Source organism: Erpetoichthys calabaricus, chromosome 16 (genome assembly GCF_900747795.2).
Source record: "Erpetoichthys calabaricus chromosome 16, fErpCal1.3, whole genome shotgun sequence".
NCBI lineage: Eukaryota > Metazoa > Chordata > Cladistia > Polypteriformes > Polypteridae > Erpetoichthys > Erpetoichthys calabaricus.
In genome coordinates, this window is record NC_041409.2 from 8,378,210 (window position 1) to 8,397,967 (window position 19,758).

A 19,758-nucleotide genomic window follows, 5' to 3' on the forward strand; every position below is an offset into this window, starting at 1 on the left:
TGAAGGGTTTTGGTTCAAAGAAATGGGTTCCTTCAAATTCAATTTCTCTGTAATCAGATTCAGGGCTGGAAACGGTGGTTCAAGACCTGCACCTTTCTTCTCAATGGTCCAAGTGGACCTTTCTCTGTTGCGATCTAACTGACCACTTCTGAGTACACGTGTGCACGCTTCCTTGTCACAGAATCACAGAAAATGCAGTAATAAGCAATGTGTCTTGTTACAGCCAGCTGGCTACTGTCTACTATCCTGTATGAAAATAAAATATTTTGTATGATAATTATTGCTATCATTACACAAAAAAGTGCAAGAAATGCTGGTGTTGGTTTGTAGTTATAATGTCTGCACATAAGCAGCACATATTCAGTTTGCTTGTTATGCCATCTTTTCTATTTGAGTATTTGAGATTTATGAAATAGCTTTACTGTGCAAACTATTTTCTACCTATCAACCCAAGCTCAATAGAACTAAGCAAAATATCAAAACTTGTAGATGCGTGTATGAGTAAATCTCGCTTTGTGAATAAAAGAGACAAGTCGCTTTTGACAGTACCATTGGAGCTCAGTCAGGTCAGGTCTACTGGCAGAGCTGAGAAGTTTTGTTTTTATTTCATACAGAGTAGTGCCCAGGCAATGCTACGTATGCTCAAAGAGTTTAATCCTAATTTGGCATTTCCGATATTGCAATTGCTGAAAATCTATATCACATTGCCTGTATGAACAGCATCTGCTGAATGAAGCTTTACCAAGCTCAATTCATTTTAGTTCAAAAGTCAAATATCTGTGTGGATCTTCTGATTCTTTTTATGATGGAAGAAAAGTTAAGTCATTGTAATCTATCAAAGCATGGCACCTAAAAGGAAGATTTTGCCATAAAACCTAAAAGTGTACAGCACCTTGAAAGGAAAAAGGTATCTTCTTTTTTTGGTTTTGATTACTTTAGGGGTCTTAATACATCTAGTACAGTCATATGAAAAAGTTTGGGAACCCCTCTTAATTCTTAGGATTTTTGTTTCTCATTGGCTGAGCTTTCAAAGTAGCAACTTCCTTTTAATATCTGACATGCCTTATGGTAACAGTAGGATTTCAGCAGTGACATTAAGTTTATTGGATTAACAGAAAATATGCAATATGCATCATAACAAAATTAGACAGGTGTATAAATTTGGGCTCCCCAACAGAGATATGACATCAATACTTAGCTGAGCCTCCTTTTCCAAATATAACATCTTCTAGAGTAGACGCTGTCCTCCTATAGCCTTTGAGTGTCAGGATTCTGGATGGAGGTATTTCTGACCATTCTTCCATATGAAATCTCTCCAGTTCAGTTCAATTTGATGGCTGCCGAGCATGGACAGCCTGCTTCAAATCATCCCATAGATTTTCGATGATATTCAAGTCAGGGGACTGTGACGGCCATTCCAGAACAATGTACTTTTACCTCTGCATGAATGTTTTTGTAGATTTCGAACTGTGTTTTGGGTCATTGTCTTGTTGGAATGTCCAACCCCTGCGTAACTTCAACTTTGTGACTGATACTTGAACATTATCCTGAAAGAATTTGTTGATATTGGGTTGAATTCATCTGACCTCGACTTTAACAAGGGCCCCAGTCCCTGAACTAGCCACACAGCCCCACAGCATGATGGAACCTCCACCAAATTTGACAGTAGGTAGCAGGTTTTTTTTTTGAAATGCGGTGTTCTTCTTCCACCTTGCAAAGCGCTTTTTGTTATGACCAAATAACTCAATTTTTGTCTCATCAGTCCAAAGCACTTTGTTCCAAAATGAATCTGGCTTGTCTAAATGAGCATTTGCATACAACAAGTGACTCTGTTTGTGGCGTGAGTGCAGAAAGGGCTTCTTTCTCATCACCGTGCCATACAGATGTTCTTTGTGCAAATTGCGCTGAATTGTAGAACGATGTACAGATACACCATCTGCAGCAAGATGTTCTTGCAGGTCTTTGGAGGTGATCTGTGGGTTGTCTGTAACCATTCTCACAATTTGCACATATGCCGCTCCTGTATTTGTCTTGGCCTGCCAGACCTGCTGGGTTTAACAGCAACTGTGCCTGTGGCCTTCCATTTCCTGATTCCATTCCTTACAGTTGAAACTGACAGTTTAAACCTCTGAGATAGTTTTTTGTAGCCTTCCCCTAAACCATGAGACTGAACAATCTTTGTTTTCAGATCTTTTGAGAGTTGCTTTGAGGATCCCATGCTGTCACTCTTCAGAGGAGAGTCAGAGGGAAGCACAACTTGCAATTGACCACCTTAAATACCTTTATATCTCATGATTGTCTATGAAGTTCAAGGCTTAACAAGCTAATCCAACCAATTTGGTGTTACAAGTAATCAGCATTGAGCAGTGACAGGCATTCAAATCAGCAAAATTACAAGGGGACCCACATTTTTACATAGCCAGTTTTTCACATTTGATTTAATTTCATACAACTAAATACTGCTTCACTAAAAATCTTTGTTCAGAAAACACCCCAGGACTCAGATGTTCCTAGGAAATGAAAGACATACCACTGTTATTTTTTTAGTTGAAAGGAGAGTCAATTATTATGCAGGCTGAGAGGGGTTCCCAAACTTTTTCATATGGCTGTATACAGTATATAAAATCATTATACTGTACATCATGCTGTGCTTGAGTTTTACTTTTCCTTGCTGAAACGTGTAATGCACAAAAAAGAACGGTGACGTATGGTTCCAGATGATCAGTTCTAGTAGTTTCCAGAACGTCTGAAACACAAAAATAATCTTTAATGTGCTATGATGTGAACTCTCACTGTTAAGGTCCATTTGGTATTTCAAGTAACTGGAGGGGAATTCTATTATTTGCTCTTTTGTCTTTTTAAGATATGTTATATTAAAGTAGATGCACAGCAGAAGGCTGTAGAGTGTCTTTTCTGATCATCTAAGACAATGAGGAAACACAAACATTTTTCCAGGTTTGTCAATATAATAATTCCTCTGAAGTTAAATCCAAATTTCCCATGATATTAACAAAACAGATAGAAAAGTGTGCACTAATATGTAGCAAATTAAAAAGGGAAATTTTTGAGCCTTTTGAGCCACTGCCCACCTAAATGTCTAATCAGATGTAACTCTAGTTCATTGTATCTGAATACGCCAAACACTGCATGTGCATTTTTATCATTTAGCCTAAGATGCAAGAAGTAAATGACGACAAAACAAATAAGCAGCAGTGAAGAAGTGAGAAGCAGTCTTCTTTATTTTAGGCTGTAAGAAGAAGAAAATTGTATGGTATGTTTTTAACGATTACCAAAGCGACTAGATAACGTAGTGTCAGGAGTGTATCGATAATTTGTTTATTACATTGGCTTTTGCTTCCATGCATCATTATCATTTATTTTTAATGTAATTACGTTGACATCACTGGGTTGCCATTTTGTGCATTTGATGTTTCATGGACTGTGCCATTTTGTGCATTTAGTCAGTATGCCAGGCGTGTGATGCATGTGTTAGGTGAGCTGTGACAGCATGGCAGCCGTATATCACGTGGCCTCTTGTATTAAGCAAGCACCCAAAGATCCTGAAAGAGACTAGTGCTCAAGCAATCAGAAAAAGATTATTTAACATTAAATGTTGGTTTTGCTTTTTCATTTGGTTTAAACTGTGATTTTTATTTTGAGTTTTGGTAAATTATATCGTGATCCCCCACCAGAGCTATCAAAAAATAATTATTTAACAGGAAATGTTGTTTTTACTGTTTGCTTGGTTGGACTGTATTTTTTATTCTCTATTTTAGTAGATGATATTGTGATCTCTTGTGTTAAAATGTAATAACAGCTCCTGCCTAAACGCTAAAAAGGAATATTTAAACACTATATGACTGGACGCACCGTTCGGTCCAACTCATACCTAATGCCTACTAGCAATTAAGGACTTAAAGCGGTTGTTTAGTTATCATAGATTTGGAAAGTTTGAATGAGATATAAAATAATGAATCAAAGTGAGATTTTTCAATAAAAATGGGCAGCATGGTGGCACAGTGGTAGCGCTACTGCCTCGCATTAAGGAGACCTGGGTTTGCTTCCCGGGTCCTCCATGTGTGGAGTTTGCATGTTCTCCCCGTTCTCCAAAAACTTGCAGGTTAGGTGCATTGGCGATCCTAAATTGTCCCTAGTATGTGCCTGGTGTGTGTGTAGGTGTGCCCTGCGGTGGGCTGGCACCGCGCCCGGGGATTTGTTCCTGCCTTGCACCCTGTGCGCCCAGCAGACAATGACCGACTGACTGATCCAGTTGTAAGTCAAGTCAAGTCAGGTTGGGGAGCATGCACTGGTACAGTGTGTTGCCGCACCCACCACACAACAAAACAATTCGGGATCCCGGTTGGCAACCCCCCCAGGCAGACGCGTGGTCCAGCCCCACCCTCCAGAAATGACCCTCTATCTACTGCAGCCAGGTGTTACGCGGGCGACCCCTTGGCCTGATCCAGCCACTTGTGTCCCCAACAATGAGGATATTACGAGCTGGATCACCCTCAGGGAAACGCGCCGCATGGCCGTAATGCCGTAACTGACGCTTCCTCAAAATGCAGGTAATGTGCCTCATTCAGGACTCCATGAGCAACACAAAGTCAAACCAACGGTACCCAAGGATTCTCTGAAGAGACACAGTAGCAAAGGAGTCCAGTCTTCGTCTCAGAACACTGGCTAGCATCCATGTCTCACAACCATATAGCAAGTTGTAAGGCTCACATTAAATTCTGTCAGTCCATGATAACAAAGAACTGCTGGACTTTCAGTCATGTGTTCGCTGAGTTTTTAACAAATGTTTTGCTTCCTAAGCATCTTTTTGTAGAAAATGTAATGAGCAGCAATCAAAATGCTTTCTTTTTTTCAGAAGTAGTTAGAATTAAGTTAAAATTATTACTGCCCCTGAAGGTGCCTTTCCAATATTCTGTTTTGAATTAAATAGAAAGACTCAGGTTGTTAACTTTTAGCCATTGACAAAGAAATTAAATAAAAAGTAAAGCATTTAAAAGTGCCTTTAAAGTAAAGAAAGTGGTCTGAAAAAAATAATACTTTCTAGCTGACTGCCTATGAGCTTACAAGTAAAAGAAAAAAATAAAAGATATGCTACTGATATTGGGTGGTGAAAAGTGCTAAATGTGAATACCTGTAACACTCAGGGGTATTTTTGGTTATATCATCCAAATTTACAACTTTTAGACAATTAATCACTAACCTTGGCATCAATTAATTTAAAAACGCTATAGAATATGCTCTCAGTCTAACACACCCATTTGGCATTTTTCCTAGCATCTTACAGCTATACAGTGACACATTGAACAGTACTGTACTGTTCTCAAATGCAAAATAGTGACATTTGAGAATACTGAAAAAGAGATTAATTTTAACATTTCAAAATGTCAATTAAAGCACCACATTGTGAAAATTAAGTCAATTATAAAATGGGTTTTATTTATGGAAAATATGAGTTTGTTCTATTTATTTGAGTGGTTTAGACATAATATATAAGACATGTGACCAAAACGTTTATCTTATTCAGACTACTTCCAGTTGTGTTCAGGGCATTAAAGATGTATGAGACAATAAATTCAGAATGAAATGATAAATCTTTCGCTGTTCTCACTTACTGTATATCTTCCCAGATAATTTATTTCTCAAAAAATATTTTTTTTCATTTTCAAAAAGTTAAATCTGCTCATAGCTAAAGAACAAAGTATTTTTAATTCTGAAATTAACTACATATATAATATTGTGACGGATAGCCACATCACCACATCTGCCACGGGGACAAGGGTGGGGCACCCCAGTAACTCCCCCTGGACGCTAGATGGCAGCCTCCCTGGGTTGCAGCGGTGCCTCGGACTCCCCCGGGGCTTCATGGGGGTTGGAGTTCTGTGCAGCTCTGTGGGGTTCCGCAGGCGCCACCAGGGGGTGCTGTAGCAGGAGCTGCTGGCCCCTTTTGGGCACTGGTTTCTCCTTACCTGTAAGTGTAGCCGGATGTTGCCAATCAACTACCTGGAGCACTTCTGGGTACCCAATATAAGGGAGCCTTCGACCACCACTCAGCGTCCAGAGTTGGAGAGTCGGGTGGGGGAGGACAAGGACAAAGCTTGCTGAGGAAAAGTGGCGGTGGAAGAGAGAGAAAGTGCTTGGTGTTATTCTGGTACTGTGCTTGGGGCTGTGGTGTGGCTGGAGGGATTACGTGGAAGACGTGCCCTCCAGCTGAAGAAAAATGAATAGTTTGTTTTATTTTACCCATGGCTCCGTGTCAATCTGTGTCAGGTCAGGCGCTATATAGCGTCTTCTTCTATTCTTGTTATAAATTACATTTCTTCTATATAAAAACAGATTTGTTCATACATACAAATATACAAGGATAGTCATTCATTCAAATACAACATCATTTTCAAAATTTTGTGATCCTGCAAAAAAACTGTGGTTGAAACTTTAGAAATCACACCTAGAAACCGAGAAATCACAGTGAATCACTAATGAAATTTGCAAGCAAAAGCTGTAATGGGGTGGCCTGAATTCCAAATCCTGAATGTGTTCCAGAGGACATGTTTTGAGAAAGCAACAACAATGGCACTTCGGACTAGAAACACCACATACCAGAAGGTTTATATCTCTCTGGTTGCCTAAAAGGACAGCGAAAATTGTTCTGTCCTTCTCAGTCTGTTACATATATCTGAGAGTGTGCTATTAATTATAATGCCATGTACACTGACCAGTGGCCATGGCCTCTTCTTTCATATCCTTCCTGCTTCTACCTTTTCTTCATTTGGTTTTGTTTTTACCTTTTAGAAAGTGTAAGAAAACAAAGTGGTCTTTCTAGCATTGTCCCTTTCACCCAGTTCAAAACCCTATAATATCCTAGTGTACTGGAAATTATGAACTATTGTTTTGATTGAATTATATTGGATAGAGAAGGTTAGTGTTATGATTATACTTTCATTTTTTATGGCTCTGTTTACCATTTATTTCACATTCTTTTTGTCTTTCGGGAGGTTTTGGAGTATGGGGATCTTGTTGTAAATATTTTAACACTTTATCATGTTGGTGCTGCCATTTTGGTTTCTAGTCATGTTGCCATGCAGAGCACACAGAGGTCATGACCTCTGATGTCACTTAGTAGAGAGTAGGACAATCAGTGGCAATGCACTTCCGGATTATCCAAGATATGATAAAAATGTAAAATCCGTGTATTAGTTATAGTCTTCTTGGTTTCAGAATTTGTGCAAAATTATTTTGAGTATGTCTTTGTTTAGTGATTCATCTGTGTTCTCCACCAACTGTTGACAGATTGTGATTGTTTTGACTTTTCCAACTCATTTTGTGGCTTATGTTTCATTTCCTGATCCCTACTTAAAAACATCTATCTACTTAACTGCAACATTACAGTTAGGTAATGTTATTTATGGAATTCTGGTTTTGATCTGTGTTTTTATGACTTAAATGTTTTTCATTTTCAACATTTTTGCCTGTTTGATCATTTGTTTATGTTTTGCCTGAACTTGACCACTTTGTTTGCTTACAGACCATAACATACGTTTTCATTGGATAGCCACATTTCAGGCAGTTCTCTGGCTAAAAGTGCCATTAAAAGACATTTGGACATTAACTCAGCATATGCAGTCTTGAAAAGAAGAACATGCACATAATAAATAAGACTTTATGACCAACACCCTTCAATTCCCACCTCATCAATCCCACCCCTCCCCACATCCACCTACCCTCCCCTCCTTATTTGTTATATATTTCCTTGGATTCCTTGGACACCCCCGGGTTTGGTTATACAATTTAAAGAGACTGTTATTTTCATTTCATCCATTTTCATTCATTTTTTATGTCTTGATTTTTGCCAGTAATAAAGCTGTAGTGAATGAGTTATTCCTCCTCCTCCACCGGGGTGCGCTACGTGCCAGCCACTTCGTGTCTCTGCCTCTCACGTTGTGAAGTGGGGAGCTGAACTCATGCTAAGGAGATGCGGTCGCTCCTTGGAAACCCCCTTTTAAACGGTGATACAATGGGAAACAAATGCATTTTTTTTTACCTCCTCTATGCTTGATCAGCTGGCTTGCTGCTGCTGCTTGTGCCGAGCTGCGTGATCTGCATGTCGCACTGTGCGTCGATCATTTAAAAGCCTGTACTATAATAGAGAGATATATGTATATAAGTCTACTGTCCTTTTGTTTCACTTCCTTGTTTCACAGGACGTTAAAGTGTCTCCAAGAAAATCACGTCTCGACCCAAGATTTTTTTATTATAATAGAGAGATATGTGTATATATCCTCTTTAATAAAATCCCTGTGTGTGTCCAGGTGTCTGTGTGTGTGTGTCTTCTGGTGAAGAACGCATGCGCGGGGCACAGTGCGACGCGCGATATTACTGTCAGAGAAAATTACAGGCGTTTTACGAAAATACAAGCCAGTATTACTGCGAGAGGAAATTAAAGGTACACAATACAGTAACTCATATTACAGCCACATACAAGCCAGTATTACTGTCAGAGAAAATTAAAGGCATATTACCGATGCGCACGCCTGTATTACCACCAGAGAAAATTAAAGGTACTGTATATTACGGACGTACAAGCCAGCGGACGTATAAGACAGTATTACTGTCACAGAAAATTAAAGACACACAATACACGGCGGCAGCCCACGAAGAACGGTCAGCACAGCAACTAAACATCAACAAAAGAAAGGCTGAACGACAAAGAAAAATACGACCAACAAACAGAATGAGGTCAAGGTCCCTTGCCATTTAATATAGACTGTTCCTACTAATGTTTATGCACTACTGTTCTAGTGCCCGTTATTGTAACGGGCTTAATGACTAGTATATATATATATATATATATATATATATATATATATATATATATATATATATATATATATATATATATATATACAGTGGTACCTCGGTATACGTCCTTAATCCATTCTGGATCCTTGGACTTATACCAAACAAATTTTTTCTATAAGAAATAAAGGGAAAATGATTAATCCGTTCCCAAGAAAAAAAATCCAATTGTATTTGGCATATTATATACATTGATGGGGTTATATAAAATAATTTAAACACTGCTTAATACTAAAATACATAAATACAAAAAGCAATTAGATGAAAAAAATGAAAATTTAACCTCACTTTACCTTGCTGGGAAGAGTCGAGTGCCTGCTAAGACTGCTCTTTCCCGTCCTTTAACTTCCTTTATCTTCCTCTTTTCCTCGATCCATCTATCCCCCCCTTCCTGGTGCCGACCTGTATATATTGTATACATCCACCTGCACCTCCGTGGGTGCAGCGCTTTAATCACACACCACAGGAAGCCAATGAAGCAATTGAGAACGATCACACCCACACGTGCAGGTGCGACTCACTCCAACTACCTCATTAACTCCCCGCGGTTGTGCAATCGCGCCCACGGAGAACGACTCAGGCTATACGGATTTAAAACCTGGCCCTTTTTTTTGAAGCCGCGGACCCGCTATACCACAGGCAGTCTTGGCTTTGTCTCGAGAGAGAGGTAAACAAGGGTAGCATGCGGTGTCCTAGCACGCGAGTCGTATTCCAAACAAAGGTCGTATACCAAGGAAAGTTTTTCATGTCCAAACAGGACGTATACCAAGTTGGACTTATTCCAAAGCAGATGGATACAGAGGTACTACTGTATATATATATATATATATATATATATATATATATATATATATATATATATATATATATATATATATATATACTAGTCATTTAGCCCGTTACAATAACGGGCGCTAGAACAGTAGTGCATAAACATAAGTAGGAACAGTCTATATTAAATGGCAAGGGACTTTGACCTCATTCTTTTTGTTGGTCGTATTTTTCTTTCTTTCAGCCTTTCTTTTGTTGATGTTTACTTGCTGAGCTGACCGTTCTTCTTGGGCTGCCGCCGTGTATTGTGTGTCTTAAATTTTCTGTGACAGTAATACTGTCTTGTATGGCTCTATTCAATAAGGGCGCATAGATAATTTAGTTCAAATGGCTCTGGAATATGTGAAGAGCAACAGGTGCAGATCTTTATTTACGCACACCTTTATTCGCTGCGCCCAATTGAGGTCGTCCTTTTGAGGCTCGCCTTTTTGTGCGCGCCCTTATTGAAGGATGTCTGTGCGCGCCCTTATTGAAGGATACCGTCTTGCACATCCGATGGCTTGTATGTCCGTAATATACGTCCGTACATCCGTAATATACCTTTAATTTTCTCTGGCGGTAATATGCCTTTAATCTCCTCTGACAGTAATAGTGGCTTGTATGTGGCTGTAATATGAGTCACTGTATTGTGTACCTTTAATTTCCTCTCGCAGTAATACTGGTTTGTATTTCCGTAAAATGCCTCTAACTTTCTCTGACAGTAATATCGCGCATAGCACCGTGCCCCGCGCATGCGCACTTCCCCAGAAGACACCCACACACGGACACCTGGACGCACATAGGGATTTTATATATATAGATATATATATATAGTAGATGCCCCAGAGGATGAGTGGATGTCCCGACCAGGATGGAAACAAATTCCTTTACCTGGCCAGAATTACATAACGGAAGGATAGAATAAGTGGGGGCAATTCCCAGCTGGAACGCCTTACGATTCCCGTCCTGATTGGGATGCCCAAAGACGCCAGGAACCAATATAGAAGCAAATTCATCCCCCACAATTCTAGGTGGCAGTGTTCCGCATATAGGGTCTCAGTCTGGATAGCAGCATGGGAGCTGGAGTCTGGAAGTGCTGCCATGTAGGGTTCCCTGGGGGTCGGTAGAGGGTGCTGCCAGGGGAGGATTTCCCTGGCTTTCTTGTAGCCCAGAAGTGCTTCCAACCGGCTATGTAACGTCACCAGAAATAATCCTGGGTTTGCCTTAAAAGGAGCCCACTTCAGTAGCTCTTGGAATCAGAGTCAGGAGGCAAAACTCACCTGTAGGTGGAAAAGGGAGGGGTGGCAGTTTTTTTTTGAAAGGCTGTGGATTGACCTGTATATAAGGCATTTTGTGAAATAAAAACATTGATTTTGTACCTGGGACTCTTTAGTGTGGTATGTCTGGGGGATTTGGGGCTCAGTGGCACCCCCAATCTTTTACTCTATACTGTAAATATAAAAGGCACACCTTTTTTATACAGATTAAACTGCTGAAGAAATGTCTATAAGAGTGAACGTGCTTTGAAAGCCAAAAATATTATGGTTGACCTTATCAAACAACTTTAATTGTGCTGGAGCAGAACTGATAAAGCAGCTCAGCACATGCAAACTGTGTTAGATACGGAAGTATATTGAGAGCTAATGTTGCTTCACACTTCAGAATTTCATTTTTGCCTTCAGTCAAGTATTTGGACTCGCTGTTGAAAAAATATTCATTATATAGCTTTCTTCACACACAGCGCTATGCTAGATGGAGGCTAGAACTTCAAAATGATTTAGGAGGAAACCCCAAGCTGTAAGGATAGTTAAGTTGCCTGAATGCTTCTGCCTTCTTTAACAGATGAAAATAGTGTTGGCAAGTTTTACATACTTCTTTTTGTTTGTCTTGTATCCATTGCCCTTTTTCTTTATTAGAATATTGTCTTCCTAAAATAAGTCAGGATTTTAACAATCATCCAAAATGTGATTGGTATTAAAATATGCATGATACTTTTATATTACTTAAATGAAAATGCATATGTTTAAATGTGTTATGATGGGAAAAACATACACAGCTTATTTTTCACTTCTGTAATGTTATGATTAAAAAACTACTTTGTTTGATTTTGTTGCTTAATTTAAAGGCACACATACTTGAATAACAAGTTGCATCCTACCCAATATCAATTTATTTTCATTTTTTTCCACTTTGAATTAACACATAATTAATAATAAATATTCTAAAATCTTGGCTAATTGTCAACAATGGATAGATAAGACGCCTGTAGGATCCTCTAACAAGTGTAAACAAGAACAACAACAGGGGAATGATACAGGGTTGGGGACCATTCGTGACCCTCGTTTAAGGTTGGGTAAAAGTCAAAAAGAAGTGCAAGAAAAACGGTTTGCAGCTACACTAGGTCATCCCTCAATGCATCCCCCTCTCACGGGAAAGAACGGTTCAAAGTGCTCACTGCGGTGGAGCTCTCTTTTGTTTTGCAACAGTTCCGTAAATGAACACTGACTTCCAGGAATGATGTTTTTTAAATAGTATGTGCAAGAGAATTGTTGGAACCTCCAGTGCAAAACTAGAAGTGACATTAATAGTCATTGTGTGGTTTGTGGGAGAGAAAAGAAAGACTGTTATTGACTGTGCTACACCAGGATCTGGTGCCCATGTGCTTACTTCAGTAAGGTTGCATGGATAGATAGATAGATAGATAGATAGATAGATAGATAGATAGATAGATAGATAGATAGATAGATAGATAGATAGATAGATAGATAGATAGATAGATAGATAGATAGATAGATAGATAGATAGATAGATAGATAGATAGATAGATAGATAGATAGATAGATAGATAGATAGATAGATAGATAGATAGATAGATAGATAGACTGTACCTATCTCTGGATTGACTTTGATACGTCCTCCCTGCATGGGGTTTACATGTTCTCCCCATCTGCATGGGTTTCCTCCAGGTGTTCCAGTTTCCTTCCACAGTTCAACGTCAAGCAGGTTTGGTGGATTGATAATACTAAATGGGCCCTAGTGTGTGCCTGAGGTGTTTGTGTGTGTGTTTGCCCTGCGATGGTCTGGCACCCTGTCTTGTGTTTGTTCCTACCTTGCCCCCCATTGCTAGTTGGGATAAGCTCCAGCATCCCTCATGACCCTGTTCAGTACTAAGTGGGTTAATAAATGACTGTGTTGGCTGGGATTGGCTCCAGCAGACCCCCGTGACCCTGTAGTTAGGATATAGCGGGTTGGATAATGGATGGATGGATAGATGTGTATAGATGTCTATGACTAGCCTTTCATACAGTAGATAAACAGAATAATTAAACTCTTCTGACTATCATGAAAGGACAGAGTCCAGTGGCTCTCTCTAACTAGACTTTAATATTTAAACTAATAAATAGAATACTAAAAAATAGATAAAATGCTTTCATTTATAGATCAATCATGTCATATAATTGCCTCACGCAAGATAGATTCACGCAACTGAGAAGACATTTCATTTCAAATATTGTAAATTACACACTTTTATTTTCATTTTCAGCTTACATTTTCCTGCACATTTTAAACTCCAAGGACAAATATTTACATTTGTAATTCCATTGTGGTAGATGGTATCATTTTTTGTGAAACACGTTCTCTAAACTTCTTCAAGTTATGTGTAAACAGCTAATACAGACTGAGGTTGTAAACTACTGTATATGCATGAACCTCTTTCACTGACTCAAAATGTTTCACTTTTGACTTGATAAACTGCAAATTCTAAAGGAACTGAAATGTTATTTTTTTAAAAAGATCCTTGCTACTCTTTAGCTCACTCCAATTCTTGTTCTTCTCCATTTTCTTACAGCAAGGGAGGATAATGTTGCCACATTCAGAGGATCGGAGTATTTTTGCTATGACCTTTCGCAAAATCCTATCCAGAGCAGCAGCGATGAGATCACCTTGTTCTTCAAAACTTGGCAGCGGAATGGCCTCATCCTACACACAGGGAAGTCAGCAGATTATGTCAACCTTGCCATGAAGGATGGAGCAGTGTCTCTCGTCATAAACCTTGGATCTGGGGCATTTGAAGCACTAGTAGAGCAAGTAAATGGCAAATTCAACGACAACGCGTGGCACGAAGTTAAAGTCACGCGCAACCTGCGGCAGGTAATGATTGAAGCTGATGATGGGGCATGCAAAATTGGCGAGCAGGGCCCAGCTAATGACTGATAATATTTAGACCTAAACGTTGTCCTAATCATAACTGTACTTTTTAAAAACACTTATTTTGCCATTGATTCTTTTATGAGTCCTCATTTTTATTTATTTATTTATGTATGTATGTATTTATTTATTATTTAATTTTATGTCCAAAATCTCTCCTTTATATTTTTCCTTATATTCTTTGGATTATTGTTCTGAATGATGTCTTCTTATTTCACCTTTTTAATAATTTATGGTTTATATCTGGGTTTTAACTTTCTGTCATTTTTTTATGTGTAGATTTCCTTTAATTTTCTTTTGATTAATCTGAGCACCAAGAGCACCAATTTCCCTTCTGATTTTTTCCCATTTTTTCTTCACTCTTTGCTTCTTCAAACAGAGTCTTCTGTCAGACGCCATCACAAAGATGATGGTGTTTGAAGACTGAATTTTATCCTGTACTGTATCCATCAATGAGAAGTAGTGAATCTGTGGGAACTGCAGGGAAATCTTCAGCAAAGTCATTCTGGTGGTTCTAACTACACAAGAGAATTGTTGTTTCAAGTTGCATTTTTGTTTGAATTTTTAAAGTGATCTGCATTGCTCTAAAGCAACACAATAAATAAACAAATAGATAAAATGTGATCCTACGCCGTAGGTTAATAATTTTATAAACATTCCCCTAGTGGTATATGCTAATAAACATTATATACGCTTTTACATATAAAGGAGGAAAGACTGACTGTCTTGTACAAGTCAATCTCCAAAGTGTGGTATCCAAATGCCAAGTACAGAGAAGCAGCAATTGGAATGGACAGCCCCAAGAGTGGACTGGAAGATGAGCTTTGCATTGGTAGAAGCTGCACATTTTTATAACCACCAATCAGGAATATGTAAGGCGAAGTTAAAAGAAACACAGTAGACGCAAGACTAAGAGGCTGCAATATAAACGCACAGCAAAGCTGGACACAGTGAGATAACTTTTCATGTTTATTAATTTTATTTATTGCAGATGTTTTTGTAAGCTTAAACAATTTTTATCCAGATGCCTCATTTTGATTCAGCGAACATTTGTTCATGGTAGACATGAATCTTCACTACTCTTCAAATATCATCCATTGGAAAGTGAGAGATGTGATTATTAATTGTATTCTCAGTCTTTCCTACTGTATGAAGTAAATTAGTGATTAGTTAAGCAGATATGTAATACATCTATTTTCAGAATATCAAAATATTGTAACCACATAAGATCATTTAAAATGCTGAATTTACAATATCCAGCTAAATTATATCGATCTCCATCACTAGTGAAATTATGGTAAAACTGAGTATGTAAGTGATTAGCAAAACAGGGCTGCGATATTAGTGTACACTCTACGTGAGGCCCAGATGATTATACATTGAGGCTACTACATTAGTGTGCCATCTCGTAAGCAGAAGGGGTGTATCAACATAATATTGTGCACATTTGTTTTAGAAGTCGTAAACTTCTTAGCTATCAGTCTTGACAGATTGGCAGCTTGTTCTACCCTTCCAATAAATTATAACTCTGACCTGTGCAGATGTACAATGAATTCACAGTTGGTACCATTGTAAACATTGGAAGACATGAGCAATGGTAGCTGTGTAAGCTATAAGGATGTTCCTTATCTTAAGCTAAGATGTTTGCATTTCCATAAAGCAAGGTCTGAATTCAGGGCTGCATTTACCAATATGTCACGGACATGTTACTATGAAGTCTTGCTCTAATATACTGAAAGAGATGCAGTATATTTCAGATTGCAAAGTCTTACTTTTAGCTAATGTGTAGACTCTTTATTGCAGAGGCCATGTCTTGGAATTCAGCGAGATTAGCAGAATTACTTGCCTAGGACTGACAGTTGTAACAAAAGAAGTTATATGGTGTACAGATTCATTTGAGTACCGTGGAATGTCCAAGAATTATAAATGCTCCTGCATTCAACACTGCCTCAGTTCAATGTTAAACCGGCTTGAGGTACCTGTGGTGTGCTCCCTGGGTACCTTGGTATAAATAAAGGAACCAGAGCTTCAAATGAAAAAAACATTGTATTCTCATTAAAAATATTAGTTGTTCTTTATAGATTTGAGGGTTCTGAATCCAGTTCTGGCAACAGCGTTGAACGTTTAAAATGAAATAAAAAACAAAGCAAAACGCTATTTTAGAGAAAAAGACCATATATTTTTAAAATTAAGTATTCAGACTTAAAAAAAATTCAATGAAACATATTGTTTATATATGCTTATTAGTTACAAAAATTAGTTAGTTTATTTCCTCTTATAAGCCTTCAAACGATATTTTGTGATGGAACGGCCAACAGATGTCTGGTAACACAGACTCATTCCGCTTTCCACTGTAACATGTCTACAAATGAGGCCGTTGTTTATTAGAGACCGCTTCCATTTTCTGAGGGAAACAATCCAAATGAGAGTGTAGGAAATGGATTTTTAAAGACATGTTGCACTCAAGTGCTAGCTGGGAAGAGAGAATCTCCTCAACTAGTTCCTCATAGTTTCTGCATTTGTATTCTCAAGGAAATTGTTTCAAAATGCCTCCCTGGCTCTATTTTAACAAATTTGTACAGTTTACGTGTCTTTGAAATGCTCTCAGATCTGAGGCTCAGTGAAGATGTCTTCTTTTATTTTTGCTTCGCTAATGTGAGGAAACGTCAGCTTTGAAGAATTTCAATCCTTCCCCATTTTTTTTTTTACTGTTTGCTTATTTGTGGTCAAGAAAATGGAAGGATCAACCTGACCATGTATATGTCATGTTAAAAAACATTTAAACAACAGCTTTCTCTCTTCTCAGCAATAAAAAGGCATCTTTCTAATGTTATAAAAATGCACTCCCGGCTATTTCTGAGGCATAAGAAGAGAAAGAGAAAAAAATACTAACAGAGCAAAGATGTGTATCAAATTTTGGGTTGTTTCCAGCTCAACTAATGTTCAAAATGAGTAAGTAGAAGCTCAAAATATACTTCAAATAATATTCAGAGCATGAAAAATACTTACGGCATAAAATAAACATAAACTTATTTCTTACAAAATTGTTTTTTTTTTCAAAGAGATGTTTTTTCAGTGAAACAGTTTGTGGTAGAGAACTTCCAAATTCAAAAATGGATTCAGCATAAATAAATCTATAAAGTATACTGATTTTTTTGCATGGGAGACAGACCAGTGATATTAAATAAATAGAAAATCCCTGACAATACTTAGGCAGCAAGTTAAAAACACTTGATATCAGCATGCTGTGGAGGATGTTAATGCTTTGAGTTTAGATAGATAGATAGATAGATAGATAGATAGATAGATAGATAGATAGATAGATAGATAGATAGATAGATAGATAGATAGATAGATAGATAGATAGATAGATAGATAGATAGATAGATAGATAGATAGATAGATAGATATGAAAGGCACTATATAATAGATAGATAGATATAAAAAGCATTATACTGTATAATAGATAGATAGATAGATAGATAGATAGATAGATAGATAGATAGATAGATAGATAGATAGATAGATAGATAGATAGATAGATAGACTTGAAAGGCACTATATAATAGATAGATAGATAGATAGATAGATAGATAGATAGATAGATAGATAGATAGATAGATAGATAGATAGATAGATAGATAGATCTGAAAGGCACTATATAATAGATAGATAGATATGAAAAGCATTATACTGTATAATAGATAGATAGATAGATAGATAGATAGATAGATAGATAGATAGATAGATAGATAGATAGATAGATAGATAGATAGATATGAAAGGCACTATATAATAGATAGATAGATATAAAAAGCATTATACTGTATAATAGATAGATAGATAGATAGACTTGAAAGGCACTATATAATAGATAGATAGATAGATAGATAGATAGATAGATAGATAGATAGATAGATAGATAGATAGATAGATAGATATGAAAGGCACTATATAATAGATAGGTAGATATAAAAAGCATTATACTGTATGATAGATAGATAGATAGATAGATAGATAGATAGATAGATAGATAGATAGATAGATAGATAGATAGATAGATCTGAAAGGCACTATATAATAGATAGATAGATATGAAAAGCATTATACTGTATAATAGATAGATAGATAGATAGATAGATAGATAGATAGATAGATAGATAGATAGATAGATAGATAGATAGATAGATAGATAGATAGATAGATAGATAGAACTTTATTTGTCCCCATGTGGAAATAAGAGATTTCCTGAAAATAAACTTGAAAGTGAAACCGTTTTTTTTTTTTTAATATAAACATCATATAATAAATATGCTGCTAAACAGCGATAAGCTAGTTTCAGTCACCAAGTGTAAACTGCAGTTTTTGTTATAACTCACGTGTTGCAGAAATGCCGTGTGTGTGCTACTTCTTCTGTTCTTGTTTAATGCTACGCTGTGCTGATTGACTGTTTCATATGCTGCAGCTGAATTACACTGAAAAAGAAAACTCTCCTATGACAAATTAGCAAAAAAACAAAAACAAAACAAAAAGAGTATCTTAATTATATAAATATATGCTATGCATTTTAAACTGGTTATTTGGCTGACAGGTGCGAAACAAGCACTAGAAGGGTACAAGATGTATCAGGCACCATCTAATAACAGGAAAATCAACACATCGATTGACAGTCTCTTTTATTCTGCTATGGGAAAAATCCCAGGGGATATGACACCGTGTAAGTAGAAAGGGTGTCTTTTCAAGCATCCTTGGTAAACAGAAAGCCTCAGGAGAAAAGCAGTAAGCCAAAGGCATTCTTGAAATGTGTCCAGTTGGAAACACCAACTTATCGAAGCAGGGTGTCTTTGGGGATGTGGAAGGAGAGCTGAAGCACTCTGATGAAGGCCCTTGTAGACACACAGAGATCGTACAGATTCTACACAGATTGTGTTCTCACACGATTTTTAAACACAGGGCAGTAGACATTTATCCATCTGGTATATTATGTTTAATTTTATAACCAGCTTATCTCTTTCAGGACTATAGGAATTAGAGAATACTTAGCAGCAGCTAATTCAAATTAGGAATTTCATGGATTCAAAACACAGTTGTCAATATAATAAACCTAACTAAAATATAAATAACATTTAAAAGCATTATAGCATTTAAATCCATAAAAGCATGTGGAAATAAAACAAATAAATTGAAGTTGCTAATGGTCTATGTACACATGCTGTTATATACAAGTGCAAATGAAGCAAGCCTCACTTTTTAAATTAAATACCAGCTGAGAAAGACAATGCATTGTTGCCTTTGTGGAGATCTGAAAGTGGCTGAAATGTAAAAAGCACAAATTAGAAATCAAAATGTGATGCACTAATCTTTCAAATTCCACCCAATCACATTTGAAAAACTAACAAATTTGATCCCGACACTGAAGGCCTAAGAGCAAAGGTTAGCCACATTGTTCTTCATAGGGACTGTCAAAAGAAAAATGCTGATTGAATTGGTTTTTATGTTAACTATCTCTTTTCCAAAACAAGCTCTTTTAGATAAAACTTAATTATGTCTCGGTCTATGACATAGTGTGTTTAAGAAATAAAACAATCTATTTTTATTTAGTAGAACTAAAATTAGTTGTACTGTATAAGAACTTCCCCACTGGTAAAAATAATTTCCATCCATTTGCTCTCCACTTCTCTTCCATTCAATTAGAACATTTTCATCTCACTGGAATCACAGAGTTTATCACCCTTAGAAGTCACCTAATTTTGTATTTTGCTATTCTTCATTTATTTCAAACTTCTGTATCACCTGTCTTTTACATACACACCAGTGAATAAACGTTAGTGTTCTCTAAGAGGGCACCATGTCTGGGTACAGATGTTT

The 19,758-nt window shown here is 37.2% G+C and overlaps 1 protein-coding gene across 14 annotated transcripts in view; it reads left to right on the forward strand.

The window, feature by feature from the left end:
- The window catches only part of nrxn3a (neurexin 3a), a 1,637,233-nt gene that overhangs the window by 336,000 nt on the left and 1,281,475 nt on the right, over positions 1-19,758 (forward strand). For all 14 annotated transcript variants that reach the window (XR_007933698.1, XR_007933699.1, XM_051920149.1 and 11 more), the window contains exon 5: positions 13,532-13,833. Coding sequence is in view for 12 of the 14 variants with exons in the window: in XM_051920149.1 (XP_051776109.1) it covers positions 13,532-13,833 (302 nt within the window). In the remaining 2 variants the exon portion in view is untranslated. The remainder of the gene's footprint in view (positions 1-13,531; positions 13,834-19,758) is intronic.